This window comes from Bubalus kerabau, chromosome 8 (genome assembly GCF_029407905.1).
Source record: "Bubalus kerabau isolate K-KA32 ecotype Philippines breed swamp buffalo chromosome 8, PCC_UOA_SB_1v2, whole genome shotgun sequence".
NCBI lineage: Eukaryota > Metazoa > Chordata > Mammalia > Artiodactyla > Bovidae > Bubalus > Bubalus kerabau.
The window spans coordinates 68,643,974-68,664,856 of NC_073631.1; the positions used below are offsets into that span (position 1 = coordinate 68,643,974).

At 50.8% G+C, this 20,883-nt stretch overlaps 1 protein-coding gene across 2 annotated transcripts; it reads right to left on the bottom strand.

The window, feature by feature from the left end:
• Nucleotides 1-4,948: 4,948 nt before the first annotated feature.
• Nucleotides 4,949-20,345, bottom strand: GHRHR (growth hormone releasing hormone receptor). Of its 2 annotated transcripts, XM_055589478.1 has the most exons (14): nt 20,289-20,345; nt 16,234-16,336; nt 15,998-16,105; nt 15,115-15,212; nt 13,868-13,965; nt 13,208-13,346; nt 11,650-11,803; nt 11,289-11,349; nt 10,650-10,719; nt 9,693-9,784; nt 9,105-9,234; nt 8,347-8,388; nt 6,075-6,179; nt 4,949-5,343 (listed from the first exon to the last, which is right to left on the bottom strand). In XM_055589478.1, the coding sequence occupies exons 1-14, from the start codon at nt 20,343-20,345 to the stop codon at nt 5,275-5,277; spliced, it is 1,326 nt and encodes a 441-aa protein (XP_055445453.1). In that variant the 3' UTR covers nt 4,949-5,274. The 2 variants fall into 2 exon arrangements, with proteins under 2 accessions (XP_055445453.1, XP_055445454.1); XM_055589479.1 differs by lacking the exon at nt 4,949-5,343 and having other exon boundaries at nt 6,054-6,179; nt 13,214-13,346.
• Nucleotides 20,346-20,883: the final 538 nt, after the last annotated feature.

Here is a 20,883-nt window from a genome sequence, read left to right on the forward strand (position 1 = left end):
CACCATCCCGTCTGCTTTCCAAGTCTATCCTCTACCCCAGACATTCCTGCCCTGAGCTGTGCTCCCAAGTCACTGATGAGTTTGCAAGCCCAGTCTCAGGTCACAGGGCTGCGAGGCAGTGCTCAAAACGTCCCCAATCCCAGTCCATCTGGATTCCCTCCCTGTCTAGGGCTGTTCCCTCCAGCCTGATCTGGAGTTTACTGCTCCCCACGGGGATGTTCAGCAGCTCTGTCTCCACTACTCACTCTCACCCTTCGGGAGTCAAATACACCACCACCGATATTCCCACCGCTCAGGAACTCCACTCCAGAACCAGGCCTGTCTTCTCAGCTCCAGCTTGCCCCCTGGTGCCCAACTGTCTCCCATGCACCCAACACCGGTCGTGCTCACGCTCCTAAGACACGATCTTCCCCTTAAAATGTGCTCTTCTCCACCGCAACCTGTTTCAGAAGAACCTTCCTGGAAATCTCCCTTCCCTTCATCTCACATATTAACTCATCACCCAGTTAGACATCTTTACTCTGGCCTAATCTTTCCTACCCCCATCCCCTGAGCCAAGCCTCCCTTTTCAGCCTCCTTACTTCCAGCTGAGATTTCCACCGGAAATTCAGTCTTCCTATCCAAACCAGTCAGAGAGATTATTGCAAAATTGGAAGTCTCATTACATCACACATTTCCAATAGCTCTTGAGATAAAACTTCCTCAATGTGATTTCCCTAACCCTGCATGAACTGGGTACTGCCCAAACTTCCTCATCTCAGGCTTTTCTCACTCCAATAACCACGGTAGCTACTTTTAGTTCCTGCCAAATGACAAGCTCCTTTCCACCTCAGGGCTTTTGCACATGCTATTTCCACTATCTGGGATTTTCACCCACTTTCTTATCCAGCCAATTTATACTTGTGGTCTAATCTCAGCTTACATGGCACTTTCTCCAGAAAGCCTTTTTTATTTAAATATTTTTTAAATGTATTTATTTTTACTTGAAGGATAATTGCTTTACATTATTGTGTTGGTTCCTGCCAGACATCAACATTAAGTATACATATGTCCTATGGACAACAGCCATAGGTATCCGTATGTCCCCTCTCTCTTGAACCTCCCTCCTACCCCCCTCCCCATCCCACTCCTCTGGGTTGTTACAGAGCAGAAAGCCTTTTTTTAAAGAACTACCCCAGGCTAGATTTGGTCCTCTGGATGCTTCTTTTGGAGCTCTGTTTTTCCTGTGTACACCATTATCATGCAATTGTTTGAGCTGCATGACCACCTCCCAGTGTTGGACTCTGTCATGTCCATGGCCAGCTTATCCTGAATGTCAGTCTTATGTCTGAGGAACTTGTGACAGTGTGCAGACTCTCTCTGGGTAGAAGTCAGCAGGGGCTCCCCAGCACCCCCTGCCACTAGCAGGCCAAGGCCGTGCCATCAGAAGTAGCTCTGTGTGACTTGGGTTTGGAAGAGAACACCAAGAGGAAGCCAGGTGCAATCGAGCTTTTAGTAAGCAGGCCAGTGGAGGAGTTCGGCTTTTCAGGACAGCCGTGTTGGGTATCTGGCATTTTATCCCCAGTGTTACTGGTATGAGCAGCTGTGTCTGCAGCCAAAAGCGGTGGAATGAGGAATTCGCCACAGTGGTCCCCTGGTGGGGCATGGGCACTGCTTCTGACTCTTCTCCCGGAGACCAGTAAGCTCCCTAACATCATGTTTCTACTTAACCCAATCCAAGAAGTTCTATCTTCTGACCCATATCCTCCCTAGCCAGACCCTAAGCCCCTTGAATAGGTTTGTTCTGGATCTGTTTTCAGCTGTGTTTCTAGGCTCTACAAGCTGTCTGCCACCTAAGCATGTACTGAGCAAATGGGTGGCCCTGCAGAACCCAGCACTCTAACAGGAATGCCCATGAATATTCCTGGGGAGAACGAAGTCTCTGTCTGATGCCCACCATCCTGTCCTGCAGACCCTTCCTCCAAACATTGCTACCCAACTTGAGATCAGCCACATTCTTGCTTCCTGCCCAGCAGATGGTGGTGCTTGGCCTTGTGGAATTCTAGAATCTATACAACCAACCTGAGTCCCCTCCTCCAGGAAGTCTTCCTTGACTGCTCCTGCCCTCACCAATACCCCGTTCTCTGAGTTCCCACAGCCAGGAAAATTTTAGCCCAGCACACCCATTCTTACATCAAGTCTTATCTTTGGGGATAGCTTCAATACTCCCGAGGGCTCCCCAGGGACAGGGAACGAGCCCCTCATTTTTACCATCACTCCTCCTCCCCACAATGGAGAGGAGCACAGGCTGGACACAATAGGAGGGAAGTAGAGTTTCTTCCTTTCCTTTAGAAAATGCCTTTTAGGACCTGCGGAGAATATGGCTGGAACGAAAATGCTGCAGCGGGTGATGGGAAATCCTACTCTACCTGCACAGAACCAGGGGTCCAGGGAACCCCTACCCCAATCTGTCGTGAATCCTGTAGGGAGACTACAGTGAGCACTCCTGTCTCTTCAGTTCTTTTTCTTCTCATCAGCTTCTTACTCCTCAAGACTGAGGTCAGAAGGGCTTAGGGGTATTGCGTTGCCCACCTCCTCCAGGAGCCTCTTGCTCCCCTATGCTGGCCAGACCAGGAGCCCCTCTCTCCATCAGCCCTGCAGGCTTACTACGCCCAGGCTCTGGGAGTCCTGCATCCATCATCTCCAGTATTGGGGCCTCATCCAGGAAGTTCTGTCAACCCATCCAGGGTTCTTCACTGCAGTTGTTCTGCCATCTGGTGGCCAAGTTAAGCATTGCTCACCTCAACTCACCTTGTTGCCTGCAATTCAATTTCTCTTTTGTAGAGAACTCAAAAGTCATTTACTGACCAACTTCTTTCCCCATACTGATGGGGATGCTGAGGCCCCAACAAGGGAGGGGTTTGCCAATCAAAGGACATAGATAGGAACCCTTGATACAGTCCCAGTCTGGGGATTCTTGTAATGGAAGAGGCTAACAAAGTGGTGGGATGGAGATTTGAAACTCCAGTAAAAACTAGAAGGAAGCAAGAAGTAGGCTTTGGGCCATAGATGAAGCCTCTAAGGAAGGAATAGATCATTCGCAAAGTAAGCTTCTGCTTCAACCACTGTTTCCAACTGCTAACTAACCTCTGCTTAACACCAGTTAAAACTTCAGGAAACCACTGTTTGACTATTAACCTGATGAAGATACTTTTAATGGCAATAATAAAACAGAGAGACCATCACATTCATACCACTTGTACAAGAATACACAGAGTCAACTTTTCTGGGAGGCAGTTTTCCAATAAGATTTAAAATACTTATCACCTGCGTTTTATTGGCTAAAAAATTCTATGTTTATGGGTGTACTCTAATGTTTTTATTTTTTTGAGTTGCACATGAAGAATTACATGCAGAGAAGTTTGTCATCACAACTATTAAGAAATTAGAAGCAAAGTTCACCAACTGAATATTTGCAAAACATTAATTGGTTAAATAAAGAATATTAGATACATGAAATAAAACTGGAAATATTGATGCTTTAAAAAGACTATTAAATAGGCTTTACAAACTGTGAAGCAGAATATAGGTCTGCAAGAGTTCTGCAGCAACGATTTGTTTACTTTTTGAATAACAATTTTATTGAGATACAGCTCACGTGTCAAAAAGTTTACCCTTTTAAAGTATATAATGCAGTGGTCTTTAGTATATTCACAGAGTGTGCAACCATTACCACTATCTAATTTTAGAACATTTAATTCCCCCTAAAAGAAACTCAGTACCCATTAGTAATCAGTTTATCCTCCCAACCCTGAAAACCTCTAATTTGTTTTCTGTCTCTATAGATTTGCTTATTCTGAGTATTTCATATAAATGAAATCATATAATAAATAAATCATGTAATAAATAATATAATAAATCTCATATCTAAGTTGTTTCACTTTGCACAATATTTTTAGGAGTTATCCATGTTGAATCATGTATCCATATTTCATTCTTTTTTGTTATTGGTTGTATGGCTATATCACCTTTTATTTATCCATTTAATAATTGATGGACAGTTGGGTTTCCATCTTTTGGTAGTTATGAGCAGGGCTGCTATGAATATTCATGTATAAGTTTTGTACAGGCATGAGTTTTTCATTCTTTTGCCTATATACCAAGTCACATGGTAACTAAATGTTGGACTTTTCCAGGAACTGCCAGACTTTTTGCCAAAGCAATTGTACCATTTTACATTTCCACCAGCAAAGCATGAGAGTTCCAACATCTCCACATCCTTGTGAATACTTTTTTTTTTTTCATTTTAGCCACTCTACTGGGTGTAAAATGCTCTCATTATGATTTTGATTTGCATTTTCCCAATGACTGATGACATTGAGCATCTTTTCATGTGCTTGTTGTCCATTTTTATATATCATTTATGTTCATTTTAAATATAAGACATGACAGAAATTTATGAATATATCATGATCTCACAATATTTCAAGAAAGCAGAGGAGAAAAATATTTTAGGAAACATACAAAAATATCAGTAGTGATTGTCTTTGGGTAATGAGATTATGACTGATATTTTAATTTAATGACTTTTATTTTGGATATGGACCATTTTTTAAGGTCTTTACTGAATTTGTTCTAATACTGCTTCTGTTTCATGTTTTGGTTTTTGGCTGTGACGCATGTGGTATCTTTGCTCCCCAACCAACAATCCAACCTGCACCCCTGCATTGGAAGGCAAAGTGTTAACCACTGGACCGCCAGGGAAGTGCCCACTGGCTGATTTTTATTTTCTTTTAAAATCCCTTCTATATCTCCCAAATGCTCTGCAATGAGGATGAACTACTTTTCTGATTTGAAACTAAAGGAAGAAAAGCATGTTGCATTACTTCGGGGGCAGCACTTGGGCAGAGGACTTGGGAGGAAGAAGCAGGCTGGGGATACAGGAGGGCAAGCAATGGAAAAAACGTAAGAGAAAAACCTAGAACCGAGGAACCTCCACCCTAGAGAAAAGTAAAGAGAGCGATTCAAGCATTTTCCAGAAGGACAACCTAAAAGGCTAACAGGCACAAGCAGAGAAGAGATGCTCGCTCATTAGTTATCAGAGGAATGTGGATTTAAACAACAAGGAGATGTCACTGTACACCCATTTGACTTGCAAACATTGAAAAGCTGGGTAATGCCAAGTGTTGGTGGAGCTGCTGGTGGGAGTGCAGATCTCGCTGGCAGTTCTGGAGTGCAATCTGGAACCACTCTGTCGCGTTAAGAAAAGGCATATCGGCTGAACTGGCACCGCTTTCACTCCCCGGAATGTGTCCCGATGAAAGGCTCCCCGGCCTGGGGACCAGAGGGCACGGGAACAGTCACCTAGAGGTGGGGGGAGACGGGATGGTCACATATGGCTGGTGACACCAGGTGGCACCATAAGGCAGTCAAAACAAGCCACCAGATGGGCACACGGCAACACGGGTGGCTCTCTTGAAAGTACTGTGCTGAGAGGAAAAACATTAGAAGCAGGATGAGGCATATAATCGACAGCATTTATGTAAATTAAAAGTACAGAGACACACAACACTACGTGTTTTGCAAGAACACAGAAACAAGTATCCGCATTCAACACATTGGAATGTTTGCCTGTAGAAGAGGGGAATGGAAGTAGAGACAAAAGAGAATATATATTTTTTAATGAATTAAACAAGAGGATCCCTGCACAGACCCGTGACGGGAATGTGACAATAACTGAGATGTGATAAACACTTGCCAACATCATGGTCCAAACAAAGCTTACAGATCCCCCCCCCACCCCGCAGAGGTGGATGGGGTCACTCTAATGTGTACCTATTCATTTACAAGTTTATTGGCTCCTCTGGCCTTGGGCTATGGCCCAGATTCTAGGAGGAGGGACATGAGAAGAACAGCAGCGGACACAAAAGGACCCGGGAAAGAGAGTCAGGAATGAGACAGGAAAGAAGTGCTGGGAGGAAGCATGAGGGTTCCCATGGGACACTGTGGAGGCTAGTAGACCCATGTAGCTGCCCAAGTTCAGGTGTGGGCTCCAGTCACAGGCTGTGACCAGACTAACACACAGATGTCAGCACCTTCACCCTCGAGTGTGAAGGCGTCGTCCACTTGATATGAGTCCTCCGGGCTGGCAGAAGTTCAGGATCGTGGCCATGCCATCTCCGTGAGATCTCAGTCCTCACCTCCAAGAACAAGAGGGAGGGCATTAGGAAGGTCCCACTGCCACTTCTTTATTCAGCCCCAGTGGGGTTGAGGGTGCCGGGGAGGCCATGCAGGAGAAACTGAGACAGGGATTTCCTGCAGCAAGAGAAGCTATGGTTGGCCTCAGCCACAGCTAAGTACTACCTCTAGAGGATACTACTTCCTCCTTCCTGCAAGTATTTCTGACCATTCCCTTTGGCTCCTTCTCTGTTTTTTAGTACTGCTTTTGTCTTGGCCCACTTAAAGACAATTATGGGTGTTTTCTTGGGTTTCTGGCCAAAAAATAAGTACTCTGTCCTCTCCAAGTAGCCCAGGGCCCATGAGCCATTACAGGCAGGTATGGAAGTCCTGTGTTTGCTCCCAGATCCCAAATAAGTCTGCAGGAGACTCAAAGAGGCTAGTGGGGGCAAAGAATGTCAAAGGAGAGGGAGCCAAGAAGAGACAGAAGTGTCAGGTAAGGGGTAGCAATGCTCCACAGCTGGAGCCTGGCAGGTCTGTGTACCCAGGTCTCCAGCAGAACAGCTGCTGCTGCTAAGTCGCTTCAGTCGTGTCCGACTCTGTGCGACCCCATAGACAGTAGCCCACCAGGCTCCCCCGTCCCTGGGAATCTCCATGCAAGAACACAGGAATGGGTTTCCATTTCCTTCTCCAACGCATGAAAGTGAAAAGTGAAAGTGAAGTCGCTCAGTCGTGTCTGACTCTTAGCGACCCCATGGACTGCAGCCCACCAGGCTCCTCTGTCCATGGGATTTTCCAGGCAAGAGTATTGGAGTGGGGTGCCAGTGCCTTCTCTAGCAGAACAGCTGCTGCCGCTGCGGCTAAGTCACTGCAGTCGTCTCTGATTCTGTGCGACCCCATAGACGGCAGCCCACCAGGCTCCCCCGTCCCTGGGACTCTCCAGGCAAGAACACTGGAGTGGGTTGCCATTTCCTTCTCCAATGCTGGGACAGAGTTAAATTCTCACACTACTGCCCGTATAGCAAGTCTGTCCTAAGGGAAAAATACGAAGTGTCTTCTGGGTTGGATGTTATAATGTACTCCTCTCTGTCATCTCTCCATGATTCTACGAGTGCACTGGCACCATCTATTCTGTCTATAGGGACTTTGCTGGTGGCTCAGACAGTAAAGAATCTGCCTGCATGGACAGAGTAACATGGAAACTTAAAATAAATACCATATGTAAAATAGGAAGCCAATGGGAATTTGCTGTATGACTCATGGGAACTCAAACAGGGGCTCTGTGACAATCTAGAAGGGTGGGATGGGGAGGGAGATGGGAGGGAGGTTCAGGAGGGAGGCCTGATGGGTGTGCCTGTGGCTGATTCTTGCTGATGTCTGACAGAAAAAACAAAATTCTGTAAAGCAATTATCCTTAAATTAAAAAATAATAATAATAAAGTGGCCAAAAAAAAAAAAAAAAGAATCTGTCTGCAATTCAGGAGACTTGGGTTTGATCCCTATGTTGGGAAGATCCCCTAGAGAAGGGAATGGCAACACATTCCAGTATCCTTGCCTAGAAAATCCCATGGATAGAGGAGCCCCAAGGGAAAGAGTCAGACATGACTGAGCAACTGATGCAGGACAGGGACATTCTGTCTGTTCACGTGTGTGTTCACCTTTTTGGTTTGTTCTTTTTGCGTATCTCTTCCAGGTGCTCTCTCTCAGCACCCCTGCCTCTGCTCTCCATCATCTTCCCTGTCTTTTGCCTGAATCTATTTTCCTAGAGTTTGTGTGTCTACCTTGGACTTTATTGTTTCCTCTGTGTCTTCTCTCTGTCTCTCTAGGATCTGACTTACTCTTTCCCCCAACTCTCTTTAATGTTCAATTTTAGGAATACAGAATGGAGGGACCCCTTTTAGCCCCCGCCCCAGCCCCTACATCCCTCTTCTAATCCCTGAGAGGCCTTTTCTACCTCATGATGAATGGATAGTAAGCTTGGCCAAGACCAGAGGAAGGATGGATAAAAGATGTTCACAGGAAGTATTCAGGTTAAGCTTGATCCAGAAACTCAGGACAGATTTCCACAAAGGATTGCAGGACTCAAGTTATGGCCTGAGGTGGGATTTACAGGGGCTTGACAGGAGAGAGGCAGGCTTAGGAGTGGTGGGAGGAAAGGATTAAAGAATAAGGATAGTCTGAGTCACATACCTCTTGGTTGAGGAAGCAGTACAGGATAGCAACAATGAAGCCCTGTGAGGTCAAAGAGAAAGGACCCCATCACCTTGGCCTGGCCTCAGATGTCTGTAGTCTTCCTACTACCTTTTCCCCCACCCTCAACAGGCTGTGACCTGGGCCAGGTCTTTGGAAAAATGCAAAGTAGACATAGTCATCACATTACTATGTGCCAGGCATATTGTCATATGTAATTGCCGTAGCAGGCATTCCAAAGCTTTATCATCGGCCTGATGGCCCGTTTCTCTGATTTTATTTATTTCTGCATCCCCCAGTATTGAGCACAGAGCCTGGCACATAATAGGTGCTCAGTAAATGCTGAATTTGTGAGATGGCTAGATGGCATCACCAACTTAATGGTCATGAGTTTGAGCAAGCTCCAGGAGTTGGTGATGGACAGGGAGGCCTGGCATGCTGCAGTCCATGGGGTCGCAAAGAGTCGGACATGACTGAGCAACTAAACAACAACAAAATGTTGAATAGAGCGGACGGATGGATATACAGATGGATGGGTAGATAGATACAGGGATAGCTGAATGAATAAAGAGATAGACGGATGTAAAATAACAAACAGATGGACAGTTGAATAGATGAATGAGTATCTGGAAGGAAGAATAACTGGTCTAGTCACCCTCACCTGCCATGAAATCAACCAACTCTGTGGACAGCAGCACCCCCCACCCCTCCTACCCAAAGACTTGGAGAGAAGGAGACAGTACCATGGGGACCCTCACCTGGAAAGAGCCCAGTCCCAGTTCTAGGGGGAGGCGGATGTCCAGGCCAGCACTGTCAGGCAGGAAGTTGAAAATGACATAGTGGATTCCAAACAGCGGAATGAGGAGAAGCGTTGACTTAGAGAGACGCCTGCAGAAGAAGACAAGGCCTGGATTCTGCTGTTCCCTCTCTCAAATGCTCTGGTCTCAACTTATCCCAGTCAAGTGTATGTATCTTTCAAAGTCTAATTCAAGGACACCTCTTCCAGAAAGTCCTCCCAGATTGTACTCCAACCCCACGATTCATTTAGAAAGGATCTCCTTCTGCAGGCTCCCATAGAAATTGATCTCCACACTCATCACCCACAATGTGGGTTGCTAACTGGCTGTTCGGGACCTCCATCCTTTCTATATTGTGTTTCACTGGAGGACAGGGACCAGAACTATTCTATCTCTGGGAATCTGGGGAGAAGCACAGGACCAAGATGATGGACGCCTAATCATGAATAAAAAAGAACCATCTGACTCCTGCACCAGTTATGTCCCCAGAATTTCCTGAAACACATACACACACCCCCACATGCACACTCACAAACACACACACGTTACCAGTACTGAGGCTGGGTGTGGAGGCTGCCCTGAGTTGGCTCCAGTTTCCTCAGCAGGATACGGATAATATTGAGAAAAAGCCCAAAGTTCACCTGGAAATGGAGATGTAGGCAAGTGGCAGGAGTGACCCAAATGACCTGGGGTAGGACCTCTTTGGGGACTAGAAACCTCAGGTCTTTGAGGGCCAGGATGAGCAGATCATTGCTCGAGACCTTGCCACCTGGAGACTGGGAGGTCCAACATGGTGTGCAGGGGATCCTGGGCTCAGGGTCCCCCTCCTCCAGTCCCAGGCCAAAAGTGGGAAGTCATAGCTTTCATCCTGCTTCCAGCACCTCTCAGGCTCTTCTAAAAAGCGTGTGGCCTTCACTTTGCACAATTACAAAATCAACAAAGATGTGTGCATTCACCCAGGCCATGCAAACCAGTCCTGGCTGCCTTGCCTTGAGTGTGGGCAAGGTAGGGGTTTCAGCTGCTACTCCTTCTATGCCCCGAGCCAGGCCTCACTGCAATTGTAGGTGATCTGCAACCAGGCCACCAGACTCATCAAAATTCTGAGTTAGAAGAAGCCTGAGCTCTGATTTTTCCAATGGGCTATTCATGGGCTTCCCTTGTGGCTCAGCTGGTAAAGAATCCACCTGCAATGCGGGAGACCTGGATTCGATCCCTGGGTTGGGAAGATCCCCTGGAGAAGGGAAAGGCTACCTACTCCAGTATTCTGGCCTAGAGAATTCAATGGACTGTATAGTCAATGGGGTCACAAAGAGTCGGACACGACTGAGTGACTTTCACCATTGAGGTCCAGAGAGGGCCTCACAGAGCACCTGTGGGGGAGTCAGGCTCGAACCCAGGGTATCCTGACTCCCAGCCTGGAGTCATGTTTCCTGCTGTGTATGGCTGCTCGGTGGGCCCAGGGAGATTGGCTGAATAATGCAGAGGACACTGGTCTCAGGCACTGACCCCAACAGAGAGGACGATGGGTCCTTTGATGATCCACCAGTAGGGGGAGCTGTCGTCCAGGTCCCAGCACCTGAAGAGAGGGCAGGCCTGGACTGATGGCGGGGTTGCGGGGCAACAGAGCGCAGTTGCTGAGAAGCCCTTTTCTGGGGTACCCCTGCTCCTCTCTCCTTTATTCCCTCTACCTACAGCTCTAGGCTCCTCCCTCTAGAATTCGATCCTTATAGCCTCACCTTACCCCCAACAAGCCTTATCTCCTCAAGACATGCAGGCCCTTTCCAAAGGGACACCCTAATTCAAGAGGGGCTCACCCTTTCCCTTCACCAAGGTAGATGAGTTTCTCAAAAATCCGTCATGTTTGCTATTTTATGTGGCCCCAACACTTCCCCTATTCTGAAAGGTCCCTTCTTACAGCCCCTATCCCCTGAGATCCCGAAACCCGAGACCCTGTGCCCCCTTCCTGCCCGGGCTCAAGCCTCTTCTGTGTTATCCATGGACTGTGTCTCTTACCCCTCCCCACCCCCACCCAACCCTGGGAGTTCCTGAAGTGAGGACCAGGGACCCCCTCCTTCTCATCCCAGCTTGAAGAACAGCCTCATTGGGACCCAGTACAGGTGTGATGAAGGGATAGCCCAAACTCACGCAATGTCTTCAAAGGCCAACTTGCAACCCACCCACATGCCGGTAAAGAGCAGAGGAAGCCCTGTGGGGGTACAGAAAAGACATGAGTAAGGGTCTGCATCCTGTGCCCACCTCCCACCACCATTACCAGCAGTCACACAGGGCACTGTGAAGGCAGGACCCTGTAGAGCCCAGGGGCAGGGGACCTGGTCCTGATCTCAACACTCGCTGTACGACTACAGCCACCCATCCCCTTTCTGGGCCTTGGGGTCATCATGAGTGAGCTGAAAGGATCTTTGTGTGAGCTCCCTGGTCATCCCCAATCCTCCATTCACTCCACCCGCCCCCCACCATGGTGCCCAAACCAGCCCTCCATGCTCACCCCAGGCAGCGAGAACCAGCCACCAGAAGACCCTCCTTGTGCTGGGCAATGTGGTGGCTAAGAGGCAGGTCAGGTACACAGCTTCTGCCAGCAGCCAGCTGAAGTTGGTCATGGTAGCGAAATGGGAAGTGGCCACAGAAACCTTACACAGGACCTGTGGGCCAGGGGCCTAGGCGCCTCAGAGCCAGGACACCCACTGGAGCCCCATCAAAGCTCCCCTACCCCCAGGTCTCTTCCACTTTGGGCTACCCCCGAGGGGATGTGGTAGTATATATAATATGGTTGTGAAGAACACAGATTTGGGATCCAGAGAGCCTGGCTTCAAGTTTATCATCTGGGTAACCCACCCACACCTTAACTTTTCACATATAAAATGAAAAACTTCCAACCCCTAACTCATGGTCTCATCATAAGGATTAAATGGAAACCCTGTATACAAATTGCTACTATCTTTACTGACACTATCTCACCGACCCTCCTGAGCTCAAGTCTCTCCCTAGAGCTGAGGCTATGGAACACCATTACTCTTGCAGAGCTCCATCCTGCGAAGACACATGCATGCACCCATGCAGTCATTCATTCACTGAGTGACTCTGCTCATCGGTTGGGTGGCTTGACTCTGAGCTCAGAGGCGAGTGCTCTGAGTGCGTGGCCCCATTCCCAGCACTCAGCAGCTGGGTGGCCTCCCAAATATCCCTCATCTACAAACAGAACTAAAATGAAAATATACATAGGAAATAAAATGAGACAATACATGTAAAGCATTTAGCATAATGCCTGGTACCTAAGCACTAAGTATACATACTATTATTGTTTCTTTCATTAAGGAATGAAGGTCATCTGTTGGCGTGTTCATTCATGTATCTATTCATTTCCGGTACAGTGTCAGAAAACCTAGTAAGAGCTGCCCACACTCAGCCCAGCTTCTTTTATTTTTGGCCTCCTCTCATTCGTCCACCTCCCCACCCCCATGATGACTTCCCTGTTTCCTGGAGCGGCCCCAGCTTCTCCTGTCTGTGAGAGCTGCTTCACCCTGGTCCTCCCCGCTCTCTCCCTATCATTGCTGCCCGTTCCCCCCTCCCCAGAGCTTCAAAGCCACCTCCTCCCTGAAGCCCTCTCCTGTTCTCTCCCAGCTTTCAGCTCCCTCTACCTGATGGTCCTGTAATCTGGTACAATCTGTCCCCTTAGGCATCCTGGGTGCTTCTTGAAGAAGAGACCTGGCTTTGTCCAGTGCCTGGTACACCCACACCCAGCAGAGACAGAGCCCAGAGGAAGTTTGAGATGGAAGCAAGAGTGGAGTGAAGTGTGCTCTGGGCTGGGCTACAGGCTGGGAATGAAACCAGAATACAGAACATGGAGCAGAGAGTGGAGTCAGGGAATGACGGGGCTGGGCACAGGAGGATTTAGGACTTGACCCCAAGGAGGGGCGGGAAGGGGGAGGGGGGCTTTCCAGCTCTGTCCTTGGCAAAGCCAGAGCCCCGGGGTCAGCCCACTGGACTGGACAGGCTGACATCTCTAATCCAACCTCCTCGCCCGCACCAGCACCCCCACCCATGACTGTTACAGTGGAGAAGCTGCAGTGGTCCGTGTTCTCCCGGTGAAAGAGGGTGGCGTCCTTCAGGAACACAGCTGCCGCCTTGAGGATAAAGGTGGTGAACAGCTGGGTGTGGATGTAGTTCCTGGGGCAGTGGAGCCTCCTGGAGGGAGCGGGAGGGGTGAGGAAAACAGGAGGCAAGGAGGGAGAGCAGGCTTGGGGAGGCTGAGCAAGGAGGGAGGTGAATCACATGGGCTTGGATTGGCTTTTATCAGATTGGATCCATTGCACTCAATGTGAGGCTTCAGCTTTAACCTTGTAGGACAACCGGGCTCAGTGCAGGTGAGGGGATGGAAAACATCAGTTCCCTGCCTTCAGGGAGCTGATTACATGGAGGACAGAGGCAGAAATGACAGGGGACCCCCACCCTCTGCCCCTGGATAATCAAAGAGACGAGGCTCATTCCCAGGAGACAACAGCTCAGACCAGGCTGGAGAAGGCTTTAGAAGGGCAGCAGCCAAAGGCTTGAAAGAGTCAAGAAGGGCTTCACAGCTTCACAGAGGAGACGAAATGGCCACAGTAGCCCTGGGAACGTCTTTGACATCCAGGTGGAAGATCAGGTTTGGTGCTGTGGATGACGGGGAGGCAGGGAAGGTTCTGGAGCAGGGAATGGGGATGGCGAACCTGAGAGCAACCAGGATGATGATGGCCACTAGGAGGGCCGCGGCCGAGACGCTGTGGCCCATGGTGTAGACGATCCTTACCGCGGAGAAGTAGGATTTCTGGGGAGGGTGGAGGCAGAGGGAATCTCAGCAACGGGGCCTCTGAGGAAAGGGAGGCTTGGCCATCAAGCAGGTGATGCTTTCAATTCTACCCCCAAACTGTCAGTGTGATGTGAGGCTGGGGTGTCTGTGGGGACCAAGGCAAGCTCCCTTTGGAGTTTTCCCTTTGGAGTTTGTTTACAGCCTGTAAGCTAGTGAGGGAACAGGATGCGGGAGGGAAGTAGGGGTGTGGGGGGAGGATGAGGATCAAGATGCTTAATTCTAGCTGCTGCTGGGAGATGGGGGAAAGAAGCTGCCACAGAAACTGTGCGTCCCTGGAGAGTGACAAAGCTCAGGAGGAAATCGGGCTTGTTTATTGACATCCAGCTTGCTCATTAGCTTGGGAACACGACATCCGCAAATAAAGGGGAGAGCAAGAACAGCTTCAAGGCTAAGCTCTTTCACAAACAAGTATTTGAATCAATCAACTCAGCCTGGACCCCAGAGATGGAGACAGAAGGTATAGCCTTGCGGGGAGGGGATTGATCAGGGACCCAGCTCCCCTGAGGGATGCAGGCAATCACCCCTGACTGCCCCTCCCTGACTCAGTCTTTTTATCTGAAAGAATGTCAGACTCATGCTCTGCCTTCAGGGCTGGAGGGAGAGAGCTATGGGGTTATGGGAATGGAAGCAACTTGCCAAGGCACTGCTCAGTTTGGAAGCATGGAGTGTGCTGCTGGGGTAGGAGTCACTTCCATCACTGGGTTTCCCTTGCTCTCCCACAGCCACGCACACCACTCCACAGACTGAGGATCAGAGAGGGCAGGGAGCTTTTGCAGTGGTCCTTGCCCAGAACAACTCAGAGCCTTTGTTTCCCGCAACCACCCCCAGCTCCCAGTCCTGGAGCTGGGGCACAGAGAGGGTGTCGAGGAGACACTGGCCAGGTAACATTGCCCACCCTGCCTTCTGCCTCCCTCTTCCTCCTAGCAGCGTAGCCCACCTGTCACTCTGGAGCAAGTTGCTCTCTTCTAATTCTCACTCCCTCTCCTCCAGCCATCTTCCAGAAGTGTGCTGTCGTTCACATTCCGACCCGCCAACTTCAATGGAAGTGGCAGCCCCTACCATTGTGCAGTCTACCGGCCACACAAACATCCGTGACGAGCCTCTCACCTCCTCAGTCAGCAGCTCCAGGGGCACAGGGCAGGCCTCGGGGTAAGGCGGGAAGGGCTCCGACCAGCCTGCAATGGTGCAGTCCCTCTTCACAGCCCCTAGGAGGCAAGCGGAGCCGGGGAAGCTGAGATGTGATCAGGACGACTCCCCCCTCTCCCCAGGAAGGTGGGGGAGCCGGGAGTGACCCTGGTCGAGTCTGCACAGACAGCTCATCTCTGCAGCAGAGAGAGGGGAGCCTTTTCTCCAGAGGCCTGGTGTCCTGCCTGCTTGGGACACCTTCTGGGGTCTTCCTTTCTGGCCTCAGACTCACCTTCTGTTAATTGAGAGAACGGTTTCCTTGGAGCAGAGTAGACAACTGGGTCCCCAGCATCCTAAAGAAAGGAGGCCCTCTCTGCCACCGGAGGAACCATCCACCGCAGACACCCAGGCCAGGGAGGTGAGGCAGAGCATGGCTGCCCTTCCGCTCTCCCCGACAAAGCAACCGTTAGCACCTTATGGGGAGATTGATTCTGCCTCTCCACCCCCATGGCCAGTCCTCCTGCTCACACCTCCTGCTCACACCTTCTGCTCACACCTCCCACTCACACCCAGAGAACAAGTGCTCAGTGCCTGACCCCAAGCACAGCACTCCCAGGCCCAACCGCACCCTCTGTGCAGCTAGCGCTCCTGTTCTCCCCAGGTCACAGGAGGTCAGGAAGCTGAGGCTCAGGGAGGGTAACTGACTCATCCAAGTTCAAAGCTAAAGACAAGAAGGAATAAGTCAGTGCTCAATCCAGGTCTGCCTGACTCCAAAGCCAGGACGTGGCCACCGCATTCTACCACTGCCTGAGGAAACCACCTCACCTCAGCTCTTCCCCCCATCTCCACCGCCAGCACCCCTCACCTGGCTCCGAGCTGAAGTGAGAGAAGAAAGCCGGGCAGGGGAGGCTCACCCACTCGCCGGAGCCCGCCGTCGGCCAGCACAGCAGCCCGTCCCAGATCCTGGGGCAGCCTAGACAGCAAAGTGGGAGCAGGAGGGACTCAGCCCAGGGGACAGGCTTGTCCACCATCCTGAGCGGTGCAAATGAAGGAGATGGAGAAACCCACGACGAACCACCTCCTCCCTCCCCAGCCCCGTACCCAAGGTGGAGTTGGGCATCCCTTCGGCAGCTTGTAGACATGCTTGCTCATCCTCTCGCAGCTGAGTGACGACATCACATTCTGGGTGCACGTGGCTCAGGACCTGTGCAGCAAAGGATGAATGACATGAGCCAAGCCAGTGTGTGCTTCTTCTAGGTTGGCTGGTCAAGTGATCTGAGGACAGAGGTAAAGCCTGATTCGTTTCCACAGCTGGGCTCTTAGTTAGGTACAGGGACCAGGTTCATCAAAGAAACGCAATGGCTATTTGGATGAAAGGCAGGCAAGCAGGGAGGGAGGGAGGGAGAATAAATGGAGATTTGGACAAAGGCTTCCCCTTTTCAATTCATGGAAGTCAGTTCTGAGACACATTAAGTAAAAGTCTTCAGAAGATGGCATGGGGATGGTCAACTCAACAATGCAGCTGTGTAGTGGCTTTTTTTTCTTTCCATGAGTGAGGTAAAGGAGCAAATGAATGTCTTCATGGATGAATGAATGAACGGGTAACTGTGTGGCTGGCTGGTAGAATGAGTGAATATACACACAGAATATAGATAGATGGACTTCTTAGGTGGCGCTAGTGATAAAGAACCCTCCTGCCAATGCAGGAGATGTTAGAGATATGGGTTAGATCACTGGATCAGGAAGATCCCCTGGAGAAGGGCATGGCAATCCACTTTGATATCCTTGCCTGGAGAATCCCATTGACAGAGGAGCCTGGTGGGCTACAGCCCAAGGGGTCTCAAAGAGTCTGACTGAAGTGACTTAGCACACATAGATAGATGGATGACTGGACGCATGGATGCATGGTGGATGGGTGGATGGATAGGGGGATAGGATGCACATAGAGATGGATGGGTAATGGACGATACATGGAGGGATACCTGCCTTGATGTGCAGCCCAACAATCAGGAAGAATTAGGTTTTAGGAATTTCCCAGAGCCTGGTGCCCTGGGAAACGATCTGTGGATCATTCACAGGGAATGATCTCTGTGATCAGCTAGGGAACAAGCTGCTTTTCTGGAAACCCTCTAGCAGTAGTTCTGAAAGTGTGCCTCTAACTCAGCCAGAGATCAACTGCAATGAGCCAAGAATACGCAGAGATCTATGGCTGGATCTAGGACTTCACATTTTAACAAGTTCTCCAGGGAGCTGGAGTCAAAGGCAGGAATTCTTAACACCTCTCCCTCCCACTCCCCCAGACTGGAGAAAAGCTGACCATCCAACAGGGCACAGCCCCAGACAGACACATGAGAAGGAACTCAGCTTTACAAGACACGCTCCTTACACTGTGAACATGGATCCACATCCCAAGTTTGAATCCAACATATACATCAAATTCAATTAGTGTAGATTTCTGTCCCCAAGGATTTACCAGGGAAGAGTGTGGAGAAGGCAATGGCACCCCATTCCAGTACTCTTGCCTAGAAAATCCCATGGACGGAGGAGCCTGGTGGGCTGCAGTCCATGGGGTCGCGAAGAGTCAGACACGACTGAGCGACTTCACTTTCACGTTTCACTTTCATGCATTGGAGAAGGAAATGGCAACCCACTCCAGTGTTCTTGCCTGGAGAATCCCAGGGATGGTGGAGCCTGGTGGGCTGCCGTCTATGGGGTCACACGGAGTTGGACACAACTGAAGCGACTTAGCAGCAGCAGCAGTGTGGTGAGGAAGAGAGTTAACACCTGGTCCTGATATATCTCATACAAACTGAGCAGGGGCCGGGCAAGCACTACTGGAGGGTGGCCCTTCTCTCAAGGACTGAGGAGGTGGCATTTGAGCTGAACGTTTGAAGAGAAAGGAGCATATTTTTAGAACGTGCCCAGACAAGAGAGTGGGCAGATGTACCTGAGTTGCGTGAGGGGAGAGCCCTGCCCATGGCCATCCTCACATCCACAAGTGCACACACAAGCCCCCAGTGTCTGGCACAGAGTCCATGTCAGCAGGTGGTTCATTAACTCCTAGTGTCCTTTGACAGACACCCAGGCACGGCAAAAGCATAGTGGGTATGAGACAGTGGCTGGGGTCAGAGACGTCAAACACTAGATGGGGGCAGTCGACAGTAGGTGACCACATGGAAGGGACCCAAAGGCCAGAGGGCTAGGAGAGGACCTGGAGACGCTGACCAGTAAGGAGGGTCACCCCCATCAGACCCATCCCTGCAAGGAAGGACACCCCTGTCCTGACCGGCTGACTCCAGTCCCCCAAAGCCAGCCTGGGCTCAGCTCTGCCACCTCCTGCCTGAGCCCTGGGACCTCACCATGCAGATTCCACCTGCAGCCCGGGCTCTGGATCTCCAATCTGGGAGCACTTCTTGGCTTCTTCCCAGGACTCAGTGAGCCTAGTGCCACCTCAGAGGAGAACCCCAGTCTTACCTCCCCTATACGTCCACAACAGCAGCGGGGTAGATGGAGAGGGCGGGGCCTGATATGGGACCATGGGTTCCATCTGCCCTCCTCCCCCTCCACATCTACAACCCCATCCTTTCCTGAGACGCTTTCTCAGGGCCTGACTATTGGACCACCGAGGCCAAAGGAACTAGGGCCCCTGGTGGGAAGCCTCCCACCGAAAGGAGAAACAGACAACCACCACACTTCCCCAGGGAAGAAAAATTCAGGGAAGCTCAACTCATGACCCAGGTGTGTGGTCACGGGTGGAAATTGCTAGGGGTGAGAAGACGTGGATCATTCCAAGACTTATCCCAATATTCTGGTTGGATCCCCAACTACTCACCTTGGGATCAGGAATCATCTGGCCCATGTCCCCACTCCTCCTGAGGGGAGACTGTCATCCTGCATACCTTGGCCTGGCTGACCATGGCTATAGCTGACCTGGGCTCTGTGCAGGACAGAGGCCACACCAGGAGACTGGGGTTTAGTGCTAACCCTGACCCTGGCACCAGTGACTGAGTGACCCCCACAGGATCTCAGTCCCCCTTCTAGAATAATGCATTTCCTGTGGGGTGCACACAGATGAGAAGGAGGAGGCCCCACTCTGTGCAGTGCGGGGTGGGCAGTAGAAGTCACCCATGATGCACTGCAGGCCCAGCCTCCAACAAGTCAGATCCTTCTCCAGGCACAATAGCCCAGGGGGGCAGATGTTATTTTCTTCTTTTACAAAAGAGACAAGTGAGGCTCAGGAAGGGACTTACCTAGGTCACATGGCAGATTCACAGCACTGATATCGAAGCCCAAAGGCCATGCACAAAGAGCAGGTGCAGCCCCGGCCACACATACACACTCACACACACACACTCACACACATGCACACACTGTCAAACACACACACACTCACACACAAGCCAGTGGAGGAAGCGGGCAACCTCAGTCCCATGAGCTCGCAGGAGACCCTGGGAGCTGCAGCTTCCAATCTGGGACTGTGTCTCCCATCCTGGTCCCCAAGTCACTGTCACTTGCATTAACTCTGGGAAAGTACACCCCTCCTGGCAGCCCGCTCCCCAGCCTTCTGGGCCTCGGGGCTGTACCTGATTGTGGAAAGCTGCTCAGGGCCCAGGGTGTGCCCTTCGAGGGAGAGGCTCCCAGAAGCTGGAGGGGGGAGCAACTTCTCACTTACTACCCAGACACACTCAACCCCTGGCCACACCCTCTTCAAAGGAAGCAACTCAATCAAGTGGCTCCGGGGATCGTGGGGACTGGGAGGGCTCTGCAAGCTTGTTGGAGGAGGAGGTGTGGAGAAGACTCAGGGTGTGAGAGGGAGGCAGAGGTACTGTTTTAGGTACTGTTTAGAGTATTGTGGCCCCGAGGATGCAGATAGGCCCTCAGGGATGCAATGGGCATGCGAACTCAGTTCAACTCCAGGAAGGACATTTTGCTGTCAGAACTCCCCAGGGATGAGCAGGCTGCCTGGGAAGGGAGAGCGAGGAGAGGTGGGGACCGCAGGTGTCAGGAGTTCTCCAAGCCAGGCCACCAGACTGCTTGGAAGAGAGACTCCTGCACCGGGGAAGGGTAGTGGACCCCAGTGGATCCCAGTATGGCCCAGTGGCTCCCAGATCTCAAGCTCAGTGGGAGGGGCAGGAGGGTCTGAGCTGGCTACTCACGATCGGCAAGGGGCCCAGCAAGCAGAGGACGCAGGCACCCCACACCCTGCTGTCCATGGTGGGAGCTCGGCGACAGCTGCCTGGGTCAGCCTCGGTGACCCTGCGTTCCTTCCACTGTCCCCTGTTGTCACCGCTGCCAGCACACCCTCTGCTTCTCCTTCCCAGGTGGCTGTTTGCATAGACAGGAGCCAGTGAAGGGGACAGAACCCACTGAATATTCACCAGGATTACAGAACACCGTGCCCAGCTCCGCCACAGCCTCAGGGTAGAACTCTGCATTCCCGGTGGAAAGGGCTTGACTTCGTCTGTAAGTCTGCCCATGTCTGTCCTAACATTACCAAGGTCACAGACAAATGGCAGCCGCAGGACACCTCTTGCCCCAGTAGGTCACTATTCTTTATATAATTTTCTTCTCTGAACCCAGCCCTCTGAGGCCCCCCAAATGAAGGAGACTCAGCAAAGAAGAAGGCCTGAGTCCACACTCAGGGAGCCCAGTTTGGTTGTGATCTCAGCCTCATCCACCGGGCTGAAGGATGGGTTCGGAGCCCTGGGGACCCAGCAGAAGGGGGTAGGGTGTCAGTAGAGTCTGGAAAAT